This window comes from Rhincodon typus, chromosome 13 (genome assembly GCF_021869965.1).
Source record: "Rhincodon typus isolate 14 chromosome 13, sRhiTyp1.1, whole genome shotgun sequence".
Lineage (NCBI taxonomy): Eukaryota > Metazoa > Chordata > Chondrichthyes > Orectolobiformes > Rhincodontidae > Rhincodon > Rhincodon typus.
The window spans coordinates 23146273-23160442 of NC_063344.1; the positions used below are offsets into that span (position 1 = coordinate 23146273).

Here is a 14170-nt window from a genome sequence, read left to right on the forward strand (position 1 = left end):
TCCTCACACAGCCATTATAGCTCATCTGCAACAACTTCATGATATCTGTCATCCAACTACATCCAAGTTGACCCTTTTTTCTGCTCCTCTTCACTTTGCCCTCTAGAAGAGATACATGCAGCTTTTCAACTCCGATAAGATGGCTGAAATACTGACATTTTGTTTTCTAGGTACGCAGTGGATGGCAGTGTTCTTTATTAGCTTGAACTGCAAAGCACTCCATTATTTATTATGTTTTCAAAAGGAAGAGGAATGGAAAACAATAATGATTTCATTATGCATCTTAAATGTTTGACTGTCTAGAGGCTAAACAGATTATGAAACACGTCATCGAAACTCTATGTAGTTGAAGTGCAGTGATGGAAGAATGAAAAGAGTGAATTCAATGCTAGGAGATGAATCACAAGCATGGCTCAGCACGAACTGGGATGTACTACAGTCAGACAGGAACAGAATCTGTTGTTCTTACTCAAGTTTAGGTGGCAAATGCCAAAGTTTAACCGAGTTCAAAGAGAGCTGGATGAAACAACAGTAAGCAATTCTATGTACGCATAAAAGAAGTAGGGAGATTTAAAATGTAAGTCCAGTCCGATAAAAACAGGCAAGAATGTTTCAGAAATTATGCACTTAAACACTCATATCAGACTTGCATTCTTCTGATTTTCAACTGGTAAGGGTTCTGGGATGCTCTGAAACTTTGATATAGTACAGTTGTTATATTGGTGTATTTTTGATTGCAGAGTTGAGAAGAATATAAATTAGTGGAAATCAAGATATCTGCATTTTACCTTCACAGTACTTTTGACACGAATGTTATGGGTCTGCTCTTTGCTTCATTTGTATGTAGGTTGGAAATTGGAAAAAGTTAGACATTGGGTCAATTTACCTATGTATGCTGATGACAGTATTGTAACCCTTGCACCATACCTGCTTAAAGAAACAAAAAAATCTCGGGAAGAAATTGAGTGTGAAAATAGGTTAGAATACAGTCTCTTCACCTCTGGAACTAGAGGGTAAATTAAAGTTAAATCCAAAGTTACATAAAAGGCTTCTAGTATGTCGGTTTTGCCAAGTTATGTTTATTGATAAACATAAAATGCAACCTGGAGTTCCATTTTAAGTGTCATCACCAAGTGCTAACCAAACACTCAAACTTTCCAAATAAAGGTCAAGGACCTTAAACATTAATTCTGTTTCTCTTCAGATGTTCCCAAAACTGCTGAGAATTTCCAGAAATTTCTGCTTCCCAACCCAAACTTTCTGAATCACATCCAAACCAACAGAGTTGTTACTGGATTTAAGTCTCCCATAATTTTTGTCATCAATAATATAACTGGCAAAAAGTAGAAAACAAGGCATTTTGAATTTCTTCACTCCAAAGACCTAGCAGACAAATAGAACATGTTACAGACTTACCTTTAAGAGGCAACCAGCAAAGACGGTAAAGCCTTTGGTGTGTAGATGCTTTGCCAAAGCAAACCCAATTCCTTTATCGCATCCTGTGATCAAGACTGCTTTGTCCTTAACCTAGGAACAAGGATCACCAATAACATACATATGTGTTAATCTTACATGAATTTAAGAACACATCTAACACTCCAGCAAAATTAGCTATGAAATATCACTATGAAGAATAAATGCTCTTATGTACCAAGGAATTTCAATGTAGCAAACTACTGTTATACAATTAAATTCGTGACATTTGCTGGATGAATATTAGCAAATGGCACTAGAATTAACATTTTGATCATGATTATCAAAGCATTAGGCTCGTTACTCAGCTATGTTACTTATCAAATTAGGGGATCAGTCCTCTTGTGCAAGTCCTGTTAAAGCTATAACTGAAATAATCCTAAAATAATTACAGGAAGTGACTTAATTCAGAAAAATCCTGCAAGAGACCCTGCAAATTCAGTACTTGCTGCTCAATAAATTATTTTCTGCATGAACACCACAAACCTATAGTAAGAAGTCCTAAGATATTTAAAATACTGCTGATACTAATTACAACCTTCAAGTTTGTTGTGGTATATACAATTTTCTATTTTGGAAAATTACATTAAGATTGCAGTGTTAAACAACAATTTCATTAAAAGCTGCTGCAACAAATCAGACTGGCCATATATTTTTTGACAAAAAGACAGCAGAAGTATTAGAAGCAACATCAGTTTTGTGCACAATGCAAAAATTATTTGAGGGCACTAAAACATAAAGATTAAATATATTTTGTTACATGGTTGAGTGATTAAGGTCAGAGTGGGTTTAACCTACATTAAGGGGACTAATTAGTATTGATGCTACAAACCCTAGTTTTTCTCATTTGCATCAAGAATTTTGTTTCAAAAGCATACGACAACATAGGGAGGAATCTTGTGGGGGTCTGAGCAATCTGGAGTTAGAGATTTGTGCCAGAATTGAACAAGAAGTCTGGTGAGGCTAATCTTGAAGTCAGAAGCATCTTATTCCATCCTTTAAGCTTTTGCTGAGCAGCAAGGCAAGTTAAGGGAAATTACAGCTTTTTGTGCCATATTAACAGCACAACGTTCCTCATTAATATTCAGCTTCCCATCTTACAAAATTCACCAAACAAACGAGAGATTGAAAATGCTCGACATGGAAATCAGAGTGGGTCTTCAGCTCAGCTTTAGTGACTTCAGCTCACCACTTGCTTCAAAAGACCTCCATGTGGTACCCCATGCACAAACATCACAGGGCTCAATCCATGGACACTGCCCGCATACCTACCACCATCACTGACATTGGCACCTGACATGAGCCAGCTTCCAAGAACCCTCATGGCGCACCTCTGATTCCCTGACAGCACATTTCTGCATCTCCATGCTGCACCGGAAACCATCAATGTCACACTGCTGCAAAACACTGTGCACTCAGGGACATGCACCCAGTTCGTGGACTACATCAAGCTGCAACTCCTGGCTCTTTGTTTGCTCTCATAGCATTCACTCCCTCTGAACCTATCTGGATGCTCGCAGCGTCCCTGCCTTGCATTGCCTTTTTTTGCACTTTGTCCCATCAACCAGAGCTACCGGCCTCATATTATTTCGTCTTACCTTGTCATTCAGAATAGATATAAAGGCAGGAAGTTTGTCAGAGTTATCAGCAGTGGCCAGTCAAGTCAAGGCAGATAGCCTTCATTCAAGGGCTCTCAGCACAGTCAAGGGCAGCCTCTGATACCAGACCAGGGGCTTGCACACAGTCAGTCAGCTACTCTGGGCAATCGGAATCAAGATCCTCACCTTGTAAAGGGGTGAGGAGCCAAATGCCAGGCAGCTAACCACCTGTCCTCACTCCATCTGCCCTTTTGTGGGCCATTTTCCTCTTGGTATGAGACAGAGGTACGTGTTAACAATCAGGAATGAAGAGTCTAATGATGACCATGAAACCATTGTCAATTGTCAGAAAAACCCATCTCATTCACTAATGTCCTTTAGGGAAGGAAATTGCCATCCTTACCTGATCTGGCCTTCAGACCCACAGCAATGTGTTTGACTCTTAACTGTCCTCTGGGCAATTAGGGATGGACAATAAATGCTGCCTGGCCAGTAACGCTCACATCCCTTGAATGAATAATATAAGAAACAAGGCAGATGGAAGTGGGAAAACAAATATTACTTTGGAACATTGTTGCAGGTAGGAATGGGGTTACACAAGTGAGTGAATAGGCGGCACAGAGGGCATGAAGGATTTGTGGTGTTGGGGGTTGGTTTAGGAGACAGCAAGTGGGAAAGATGTTGTGGGTATTACTGAGACGGGTAGAGCATGAGCTTTGGTGGAAGGTGGGTACAGTAGCAAAGGTAGCTTTAGTATGAGGTATTGGAGAAAAGATAGTGGCACTTGCTCTGGAAGAGTGAAGAAGGCCATTGACTGTCTACAGTGCTGGGCATTCCTCCTTGGGATGAGACAGTTTCTATGCTCTATAACCCTATGACTCTACAAAAGCACCACGGACCATGCTGCCAGGGTCTGCTGCTGTGGCCACCACTCATAGTCCTAGGGGAAGAGGTAATCCCACATCTACATCACCCCATCCAGCTGGACACCCAGGTCCATGGCCGCAAAGTGGAACTCTGTCACGTCTAGGGCAATTGTCAGGGCAGCTCTGGACCAACAATGCTTGTCCAGGTGCAGGACAGGCTTTTAAAGATCACATGGGCACAAGGGTTGCCAGGCTTTCGGCAGATATCCAGTGGGTGGCGAGTTGTTCCAGGCACGGCATGTTGTTGGGGCAGGAATTAAACATGAGGAGCAGAGCAAGTAGTTGAAGAGGGTGTTTGGTAAGGTGTGGCAGGAGATCTCATCGGGCCTGACAACAAGAATCCCTCCAGAAACACTCAACACAACTTGCACTTTGCCAAAAAACGTACGATTCAGTCCATAGTAGCAACTTGTAGACATGTTATCTAATCCAGGGCTTCCCAAAGTGTGATGACGAGCTGAAATGTTTTGGTCATGAGTTCAGAGGAACCAATGACCACCACATAGCTCTGCTACTCTGCTCTGCTCTTACAGGTCCTGTCCCCCAACGCCCACATCTCTCACAAAGGGCTCATGCAATTTAAGCCTCAAAAGTACGATGGGGAAAAGTTTGGAAACAACTAATCTAACCTGTTCATCTCCTCTGACCAGGTTACCTTGATGCAATTCCTGGGTGCAATCACACTGCAACTCTGCTGCTACTGCAGTTCTTTCATTTTGCTTTGGCCCTACAGTTACAGACTGTATTCCTTGAATCCAGAATGCAGACACAACATGTAAATGAAAGCAGAATTCCCAAACGAGGATATATCAACTTATTTCACTTGGAAGTCAATTTGGGCCTTCAAACCTGATGTACAAGACTAAGTGGTTTTACACTGAAATTACTTTGTACCAACATTTGGCTGGTAGTCCCATCCACTACCAGGAACTTACCATGTGCTATTTTGGACTTTTTCAATTTTCTTGTTCCTTCATCTTTGAAATTTTGAAAGGAGAAACAAAAGTATAGGCCAAATCCAAAGCAAATTATTATAGTGCTTTAAATATCAAATAAGAAACAAAACAACTACTAATACTGAAACAGAAATTACCAGAGAAACTCAACAGGTCTGGCAGCATCTGTGGGGAGAAAACAGAACTCTGAAGAAGTGTCACCGGACTCAAAGCATTAATTCTACATTTTCTTTTTGTTTCAGATTTCCAACATCCACAGTGCTTTGTTTTATTTATGCACCGCGAATAGTCTGTTCCACATGTTTAAGCCATTTTTTATCCAAAATACATTGTGCATGGATTATCCTTTTCTTTGTTATTCACTATTTGAAATTCTGACATTCATTTGAACTGCCAACATGCTTGCCAAACTTGTCTAAATCAACATTCGACAAAATTCTTAACCTTAAATCCTTCTGTTTCAGTGTTGAAAGTGCCAGTGTTGTTAACATCTCGCTATCGCAGCTGCTCTTCTACCAGCTTGCATTAGTTGAAATCCTTCTAAATTCGGACTAAAATATTCTGATCAATACTGTACAAAATGCTCAAATTGTGATTCTACAAAGATCCTACAGGGCTTTTATTTATAATGCAAGTCCATGCCTTCATTCTGGCACACACATTGTCAGCAGATCAGGAGGTCAGAGCCAGATATCTTTCTGATGTTACAACACTGTTCAGATGTTTCAATTTAGTCTGCATTAATGTTCTGATGAAATATTAAATGTATTTGTCTCTTCATAGATGCTGACAGATCTGCCAAGTTTTCTATTTTGTCTGACATTTCCAGCATCTGTAGTAATTCACTTTTTTTTAATGCACTCTCCTTCCAAGATTTCATACCTGTAAACAGATGTTCAGTAACATAAATATAGGCCATGATTTTAAGTTTCACAACAGGACTGGAAAAGGTTCAATGGGGTTAGATGATTATAATTTTTTTTTTCAGTTCTAATGGGTCAGGAGCATTCCTCTGGGTTCCACTGGGCCACCTCCAGTTTACACCAATGCCCTAAATCTCCACTCCACCCTCCATCCATTATCAACATGAAAAAGCCTCATGATAGTGACCATTTCCAAACACTGGTGACCTCCTGTTGCCTGATTTATCATATCTACATGCTGCTAGGCATGGAATCCATTAGGGAGATGTTGAAAGTGCATGCCAGCTCGCTACAATATATCAAGAGAAAGGGTGTTGTCACTATCCTTTTTAAGTGTAGAAAACTACGCAGCTTGCTTCGTCTAGCATGGTAGAGGAAAATCATTTCCTGGTCTAACTAGAAGAGTTTATTGTAGTTCACAAGATATAGTTTAGTGCATGTTAGCCACTAGTTTCAGGTTACACTGATATGATAGAAACAAAGACTTTGTGAAGCCCAAATGTTAGCTCTCACACCTTCAAGATCCATTCTGCTCACAAATCCAAAATCACCACAAGGTTACTCTAAATGTACATCACAAGCAACCAACCCATTTATAATTCAGGCTAATGAACCATAATATATTCTCCAGGCACTAATCTTCTTCAGTGGTTGGCAGTGTTAAATTTGTTTCTGAAATCCAGTAACTCAAAATCAACTATCTGACTCCATAATATCCTCAAAGAAATCCAGTATGTTGGTTAATTGTGAATTGTTGTTTCAAAAGCCCTGGTGACTACCTTTAACATCTTCAAGATTATTCCCTTGCAATCTCTCATTCCATCATCATGGTGGGTAGTGCTTATTGCATTCTTCAGCATTAACTCTTTCAGACCCTTATTCAACAGTTGAATTGCAACCTTGTCGGGAAGACTCAGTGAGATTGTAACACATGGACTTCATTTATATTTGCAAGATTGGATTCTTGCATGAATTGGATTCCAGACCGCAATTGGAAATGAAATCCAGGAGATAACATCTTCTTGGCCTCAGCGTACAAACTTGTCACCTATCCCAATTACCCACCAGTCTGCTACAAGCACCAATCCTACCACAAATTAAAATCTGTGCCTTCAGTTTTTCTAGATACATTTAGCTGGCTCTAAATTAGTAATCATCATTTGCCACTGTGCCCAGTTTGATGCCTTGTGAGTTAAATATTTTGGACATAATTCCACCTTCCAAATTATCCACAAAATAATATAAATGACTAACATTCACAACACTAACCTCGATAACGCACCACACAGGTACTCCAGTCTGGATCACAACTAACCAACCAGCTAATTTATAATCCAGGCTGCATTCTACAGGCACTAATCTTCTGCAATGGTTGGCAATGTTAAATTTCCTTCTGAAACTCAATATACAGCAACAATCTCATTCCATCCACCCAGTCTAACATCCTCAAAGAAATCCAGTAAGACAGTTAATCTTGAATTGCCATTTCAGAAGCCACAGTGACTATCTGTCATTTTTTGCAATCTATCATTAAATTTTAAAATTCTGGTGCAATTATACCACATCATAAAACCTGCAATTTAACAGTCATTCTTAACCCCTTTACTAATTATTGAATCACTTGGAACTTTCTGCAGATCCAGAGAGTTCAGGGAGCATTGCTATGGAGACGACTTCAGAACTCTACCAAAATCAGTCTGAGCCCTGATAGTATTTATCTTGCATTTCTGCAACTTCCCTAATGTGTTTCCATGTGATTTTAGCCATTTCTAATTTTCTCTCACCATTGACAGTCTCTTCCTGTTTGAAATGTTTCTGCATTCTTTATTTGAAACACAAATGTTAAACCACTACTTTTACATTTCAGCAACTTCCTTCACTGTTATCACCTGTACATTATCAATAATTACTAGCTTAGCATTTCTCTGAGATCTGTAATGAATTTCTACCACAAAAGGCAACAGCAATGCCATTCCCGTTTTTACTGTTTCCACATAAATGCTCTCCCTTAATATCCTTTCACATCTAAGTACAGGGGATCCCCAATTTATGAACACAGTCACTTGCAGCGGGGTAATTTTAAGGACCTGACACATGAACATTTCCTATATTTCCAGACAGCTGCTTCACATTGTTCTTTATTGTGTTTTGACTTGCCCCCAGAACAAAACCCATTCGCAACCCAGAAGCTGCCTGTACGTGAAAGCAGTTGAAACAAATCTTGAAGTAAAAAGCTGGTATTGGTAAAAGCTGTCAGATTATTGAAAAAGCAAACTATTTCACAAATGTTCTTTGAGGAAAGAACCCAATTATCTTGCCTTGTTTTGTCCATATAGTGTCATGGGACTTAATTATCCTCTTAAGTGACCTAACAAGCACAAAATTATATCAAACCACCACCAGTGTTGCAAACCAGCTACTTCTAACTACTTTCTACGGGCAACTAGATAACTAGGTCAATATTTAAAAATAGTTTTTTCTACAGCAGTAATAAGAGAATTGTTCAAAGTGAGATAGGAGCCCAGACAGCAGCAGATTGCCAACTTATGATGGCATTGAAAAATATGGGAAAGGCAGAATAAATTCTTTTGTATTATGTTAGGTCTCACAGTCAGTATGTTTGAGAGACATGGTCATACTATCATTACTCTATTAAAGCATATAACCAGAGGTTATAAAAGGTCTGATATGTCATCTTACGCCAGAATCACTTGAAGCATGGCACAGCAATGAAAGCATACTGTTGTGTTATAACCTTCTAGCTTAACGTTAGCCCACAGTCTTTTGTGCTTGTGAATGTAATATTTCCCTGTCATAGCTACTTGAATAAATGTGTGTGTGGATTCTTTAATATCACAATATCCACATCCAGTTTCTTATGTTACGGGAAATAACATAGGCATTTCTACTTCAGATAATACACCCTATTGGAAACAGAATCATGTCACATTACACTGGTCTTTAAATGGAAAAACATGCATGACAACAATATCAAAAATGTGAATTCTGGAGCAGTTGAGAACTAAATAAATCATATTGTGATAGATGATATGAGAATTTTTTTTAACAAATTAGTTAAAGTAAGGGGCCAGGATCCAATGGAATATATCCCAGGAACTTGAAAGAATTGAATGGGAAATTGTAGAGGCCTTGGAAATTACAGTTCAGAGCTGTATTGAGTTTGAGAGAGTCCAATGTAGTACTTAGTTTTGAAAAGGAAGACAAAGCTAATTGAGACAATTATAATTAAAACAAAAGCTGGCATAACAATCAGGACATTTTAGAATCCTTAATTAGCATGAAATTAGCACATATTAAAATAGAGAGTTAATGAGAGGAGTTGGGGCCATTACCCCGGAGAAATTTCATAGAATGCTTTAAGGAGATAACCAATTTGATAGACCGGGGGTACTAAGTGGATGTACTAGTTTTTTTCAGCTCAACTTGCCCAACATTACCTGGGGCAGTTACAGTGTGAATGGTTTAGAGAGAGCAGAATTTTTAAAATGCATCCAAGAAAGGCTTTTAAGTCAGAACATAGAGTGCCCTCCAATAGATTGGGTGGGCCTGAGTTCAATTTTAGGTAATGAAGCTAGACATGTGATTGCAGTGTTAGCGGGAAAGCATTTTGCAGACAGCGATCTTAACTCCGTTATATTCGATATTGTTATGGGTTGTTCCACTAGGGCCACTCAGATCCTGACCTCATTACAGCCTTGGTTCAAATATTGACAAAGGAACCAAATTGCAAAGGTGAGGTGAAAATGGACATCAAACTTTATTTAACCAAGCGTGGCATCAAGGACCTCTAGCAAAACTGGAATCAATGGCTATCGGAGGAAAACTCTCTGCTGGCTGGAGTCATATCTTACACATGGGAAGATGGCTGTGTGTGTGTGTGTGTGTGTGTGTGTGCCCATGGTTGTTTGAAGGCAAGAAGTGGAGACGTGGGGAAGATCTTGATGAGGTGCTCATCATCATCGATAATACGTTGAAGGCTATGAAGAACATGGCATAGTTTCTCTGCTCCTGGGAAGTACTAGACGATGACAAGTACCCTATCAGACGTATCCCCTGTCCGTCTTCTGAGGATGTCATTATGGTTTTTCGCTGTGGCACTTCGGTACTGATGATTGATGAGTTGAGCATCTTCTGCTGTTCCTACAAGGGCATCCTTCAACATCTTCAGGTGTCCATTGCATTCCTACTCATCCAAAAAGATCCTCTGTATGCATAGGGCTTGTCCATAGGGGATGGATATTTTAATATGTTTCAGGTGGAAGCTAGAAAAGTGCAGCATTGTGAGGTTATCCACAGGCTTGCGATAGAGTGAGGTATTGAGGTGTCCAACCTTGATGGAGATGCGTGTGTCCAAGAATGAAACTGATTCTAAAGAGTAGTCCATGGTAAATCTTCTGGTGGGATGGAACTTGTTGATATCGATATGTACTTATTTCAGTGATTCCTCACCATGAGTCCAAAGGAAGAGAATATTGTCAACGTATCTGGTGTATAGCATTGGTTAGAGGTTCTGTGCAGCAAAACAGTCTTGTTCGAACCTGTGCATGAAAATGTTGGCATACTGGGGAGCAAATCTCGTCCCCATGGCTGTTCCATTTGTCTGGATGAAGAACTGGTTGTCGAAGGTGATGATGTTGTGGTCAAGGATGAAGCAGATGAGTTGTAGGATGGTGTCTGGAAATTGGCAGTTGTTGGTATTTTGTACTGAGACTGATGCGGCAATGCTGTTGTCTTGGGGGATGCTGGTGTAGAGTGCTGCAACGTCCATTGTGACGAGGAATGTTCCTGGTTTGACTGGTCTGTGGATGCTGAGTTTCTGTAAGAAATCTGTGATGTTGCGACAGAAGCTGGAGATTCCCTGTACAATGGGTTTCAAGATGCCCTCAACGTAGCCAGAGAGGTTCTCTCACAGGATCCCATTGCCTGATACAATGAAATGTCCAGGTGTGTTGGCTTTGTGCATCTTTGGAAGGCAGTAGAAGTCCCCTACACAAGAAGTCTGCAGGATGAGAGTGCGTAGGGTACACTGAAAGACTGGATCAAAAGTCTTGATTAGTCTGTTCAGTTGACGGGTGTGTTCTTTTGGTTGGATCAGCAAGTAGCTGGCACGCACACACGCACGGACACACCACACGCACATGTACACGCATGTACAGGAACCTAGGGGGTGAATTTGTATTTGCAGATACATTCCATTCTATTCAAAAAGCTCACAGTTTATAGACAGTCAGTCAATGTTCGATTTTATAAATTCCTGCTTCAGAAACAAAACCAGTCTGACTCCAAACCAAAGCACAAACAGATTCTAAACAAGGCCACACACCTAACATGCATTATCTGACATAAAATGTCACCTTTTCTTTACACTGATAAAACCTTTAGTTCTCTCAGGGCAGTGACTCAAAAGGAATTCGAGGATTTACACATACATATTAATCCACTAAAACCTTCTAACTGACTAAAGATTAACAGCATCTTAGTAAAAACCAGAAGAACTGAGGATGCTGTAAATCAGGAACAAAAACAGAAGTTGCTGGAAAAGCTCAGCAGGTCTGGCAGCATCTGTGAAGAAAAAAATCAGAGTTAACATTTCGGGTCCGGTGACCCTTCCTCAGATCAGCACCTTTAAGTTTGTTTAATACATCCTCATCAGTGATGTGACCGTTTGATCTTTTACTTATAAATTCCGTGTCTGATACTACCTCTCTCACTAACACCTGAAGGAGTGAGGCTCCAAAAGGTTATGTTTTGAAATAAACCTGCTGGACTACAACCTGGTGTCATGTGCTTTTTGTTTTTGACTGGCACAGACTCAATGGGCCGAAGGGTCTTTCTCAGCAGTGCAGATCCCACGATTGTATGAGGAGTAACAACAATAAGGCTCAATGGCCTGTGACCACGTTATAATTTCAACACATTTCTATATAGAAGAATCATTAAACGAGCATCGGAGAAAGGCACTATGAGAAACTCCGCTTTTTAATATAAATGAAGAGAAGGGTGGAGGCAGTAACACTTAAAAGCGGCAGGTTACGTGGGAAAAACGTCCTCCCTATTTGTATTTATCTTTCTGACATTGAATGGCAGAATAAACAGAGACAGTAGGGCAAGGGATCACAGATTGCAACTGGTCCCTCACACGAAATGTAATCAATAGACTTCCAGGAAATGTGACAGTGATAAAGAAAGCCTTCATGTCATTCAGCAGTGAGTTAGAAAATTTGAGAACGTGACTTAGCGGTGGATAAAATGCAAAGCGAGGCCGGGTACTCAAGAAGTTGTAATGAATTTGATTCTCCATTTAAAGGAAAAGCTTAAAAGTTGTTCTTGGGCAGCTATCCTGCTCTTGTGATGCTGCCTGGCCTGCTGTGTTCCTCCAGCTCCACACTGTGTTATCTCTGACTCCAGCATCGGCAGTTCTTACTATCTCATCCCGTGGTAGGCATCTCAATTGGTTACCTCCTATGTTCGTCCTCCCTGGACTGACCTATCCCCTTCCTAACTCCCTACCTACACTCACCTTTACTGGCTCCATCCCCGCCTCTTCGACCTGTTTGTTTCCTCTCCACCTATCCTCTCCTCTATCCCCCTTCTATCCGCCTCCCACTCTCTCCCTATTTATTTCAAAACCCCCTTCCCCTCCCCCTTTTCTGATGAAGGGTCTAGGCCCGAAATGTCTAAAAGCCTCTCTGCTCCTATGATGCTGCTTGGCCTGCTGTGTTCATCCAGCCCTGCACCTTGTTGTCTCCTGGTTACCTCCTATTGTCACTTTAGGAAGATCATAAACGTAAAGAACTAACAGTTAACCTTGACAGAAAACACAGAACAACACAGCGCCTGCACCGGGACAGAGAACCCACCAGCATGTAGTCATATTGAACGTGACTGGACAAATGATAAAGAGTTTACCTTCACCGTGCCCCGCGGTAGAGAGGGCACCGCCACGTACAACACAAAAACCAGGTACATCAGCACGATACTGTAAGTCACCATATCCTCCTTCAAACCAAACAGTTGAACGAAAGCGCAGAGAACCTCGGGGAGCCACAAACCCAAGCCCAGGGTCAACAGGAATGAAAACAGGAGCATAAAGGTCTTTTGCACATAGGAGATTTTAGACATGTCGTCGTCGTCGTCGTCGCCGCCGCCTCCCTGTGCTCCGCTCTGCAGCTACTGCACTGTGAGTGCTCCTAAACCCCTATTGCAGCTCAAGCTCCATTCCCCTCCCACGCCGCCGTACAAACCACTCAATCCGGACCAAGAATGAGATCACTTCCGTGTGTAAATGTTATGAAAACGTTACTGTTATGATCTCACCAACAAGAATGTGGCAGACCACGTGTGCTGACACGGGGAAGGAAAACTTTCCGCTCATTCATCATGAATGAATCCCTCGGCTAATAGTTTAAGACAAGGTTAAAAATCACGCGAGTCTAGGTTATGGTCCAACAGGTTTATTTGAAAACGCAAGCTTTCCAACACCGGCATCTCCGCAGCATATTTTAAGACAGGTTATTGAGCCCCTCAGGTTTATTCTGCTTGGCTGACCACTATCTTAACTCTATCCATTCACACACAACCCTTTATAACTCGAATTACAGAAGTCCATCACTCAGCTTTGACGTTTGTATAAAGAGAGTTATGGATTTATTACTCTTTGAGAGAAAGACTTCCCGTTTCCGTGACCCTTTTCCTGCTCTCAGCACTTTTCCACAAAGTCAGAAATTAGGTCTGAAATGTCAGCTTTCCCGCTCCTCTGATACTGCTTGGCCTGCTGTGTTCATCCAGCTCTACACCTTGTTATCTCAGGTTATAATTCAACAGGTTTATGTGAAAACACAAGCTTTTGGAGCTTTGCGCCCCCTCCAGGTGTTAGTCTGTGGCTCAGAAAGCTTGTGTGATTCCAAACAAATCTATTGGACTATAGATATAACAAGGTGTAGAGCTGGATGAACACAGCAGGCCAAGCAGCATCAAAGGAGCAGGAACGCTGACGTTTCGGGCCTGGACCCTTCTTCAGAAATGGGGGAGAGGAAGGGGGGTTCTGAAATAAATAGGGAGAGAGGGGGAGGTGGATAGAAGATGGATAAAGGAGAAGATAGGTGGAGAAGAGACAGACAGGTCAAAGATAGTAGGAACTGCAGATGCTGGAGAATCCGAGACAACAAGGTGCAGGGCTGGATGAACACAGCAGGCCAAGCAGCATCATAGGAGCAGAGAGGCTGACGTTTCGGGCCTAGACCCTTCATCAGAAAAGGCTTTTCTGATGAAGG

At 41.1% G+C, this 14170-nt stretch overlaps 1 protein-coding gene across 1 annotated transcript in view; it reads right to left on the bottom strand.

The window, feature by feature from the left end:
* The window catches only part of bdh1 (3-hydroxybutyrate dehydrogenase, type 1), a 35757-nt gene extending 22582 nt beyond the window's left edge, over positions 1-13175 (bottom strand). The window contains exons 1-2 of the mRNA XM_020512082.2: positions 12807-13175; positions 1417-1527 (exon numbers count right to left, since the gene is read on the bottom strand). Coding sequence (XP_020367671.2) covers positions 1417-1527; positions 12807-13019 — 324 coding nt within the window. The 5' untranslated portion in view covers positions 13020-13175. The remainder of the gene's footprint in view (positions 1-1416; positions 1528-12806) is intronic.
* Between the last annotated feature and the right edge of the window lie 995 nt (positions 13176-14170).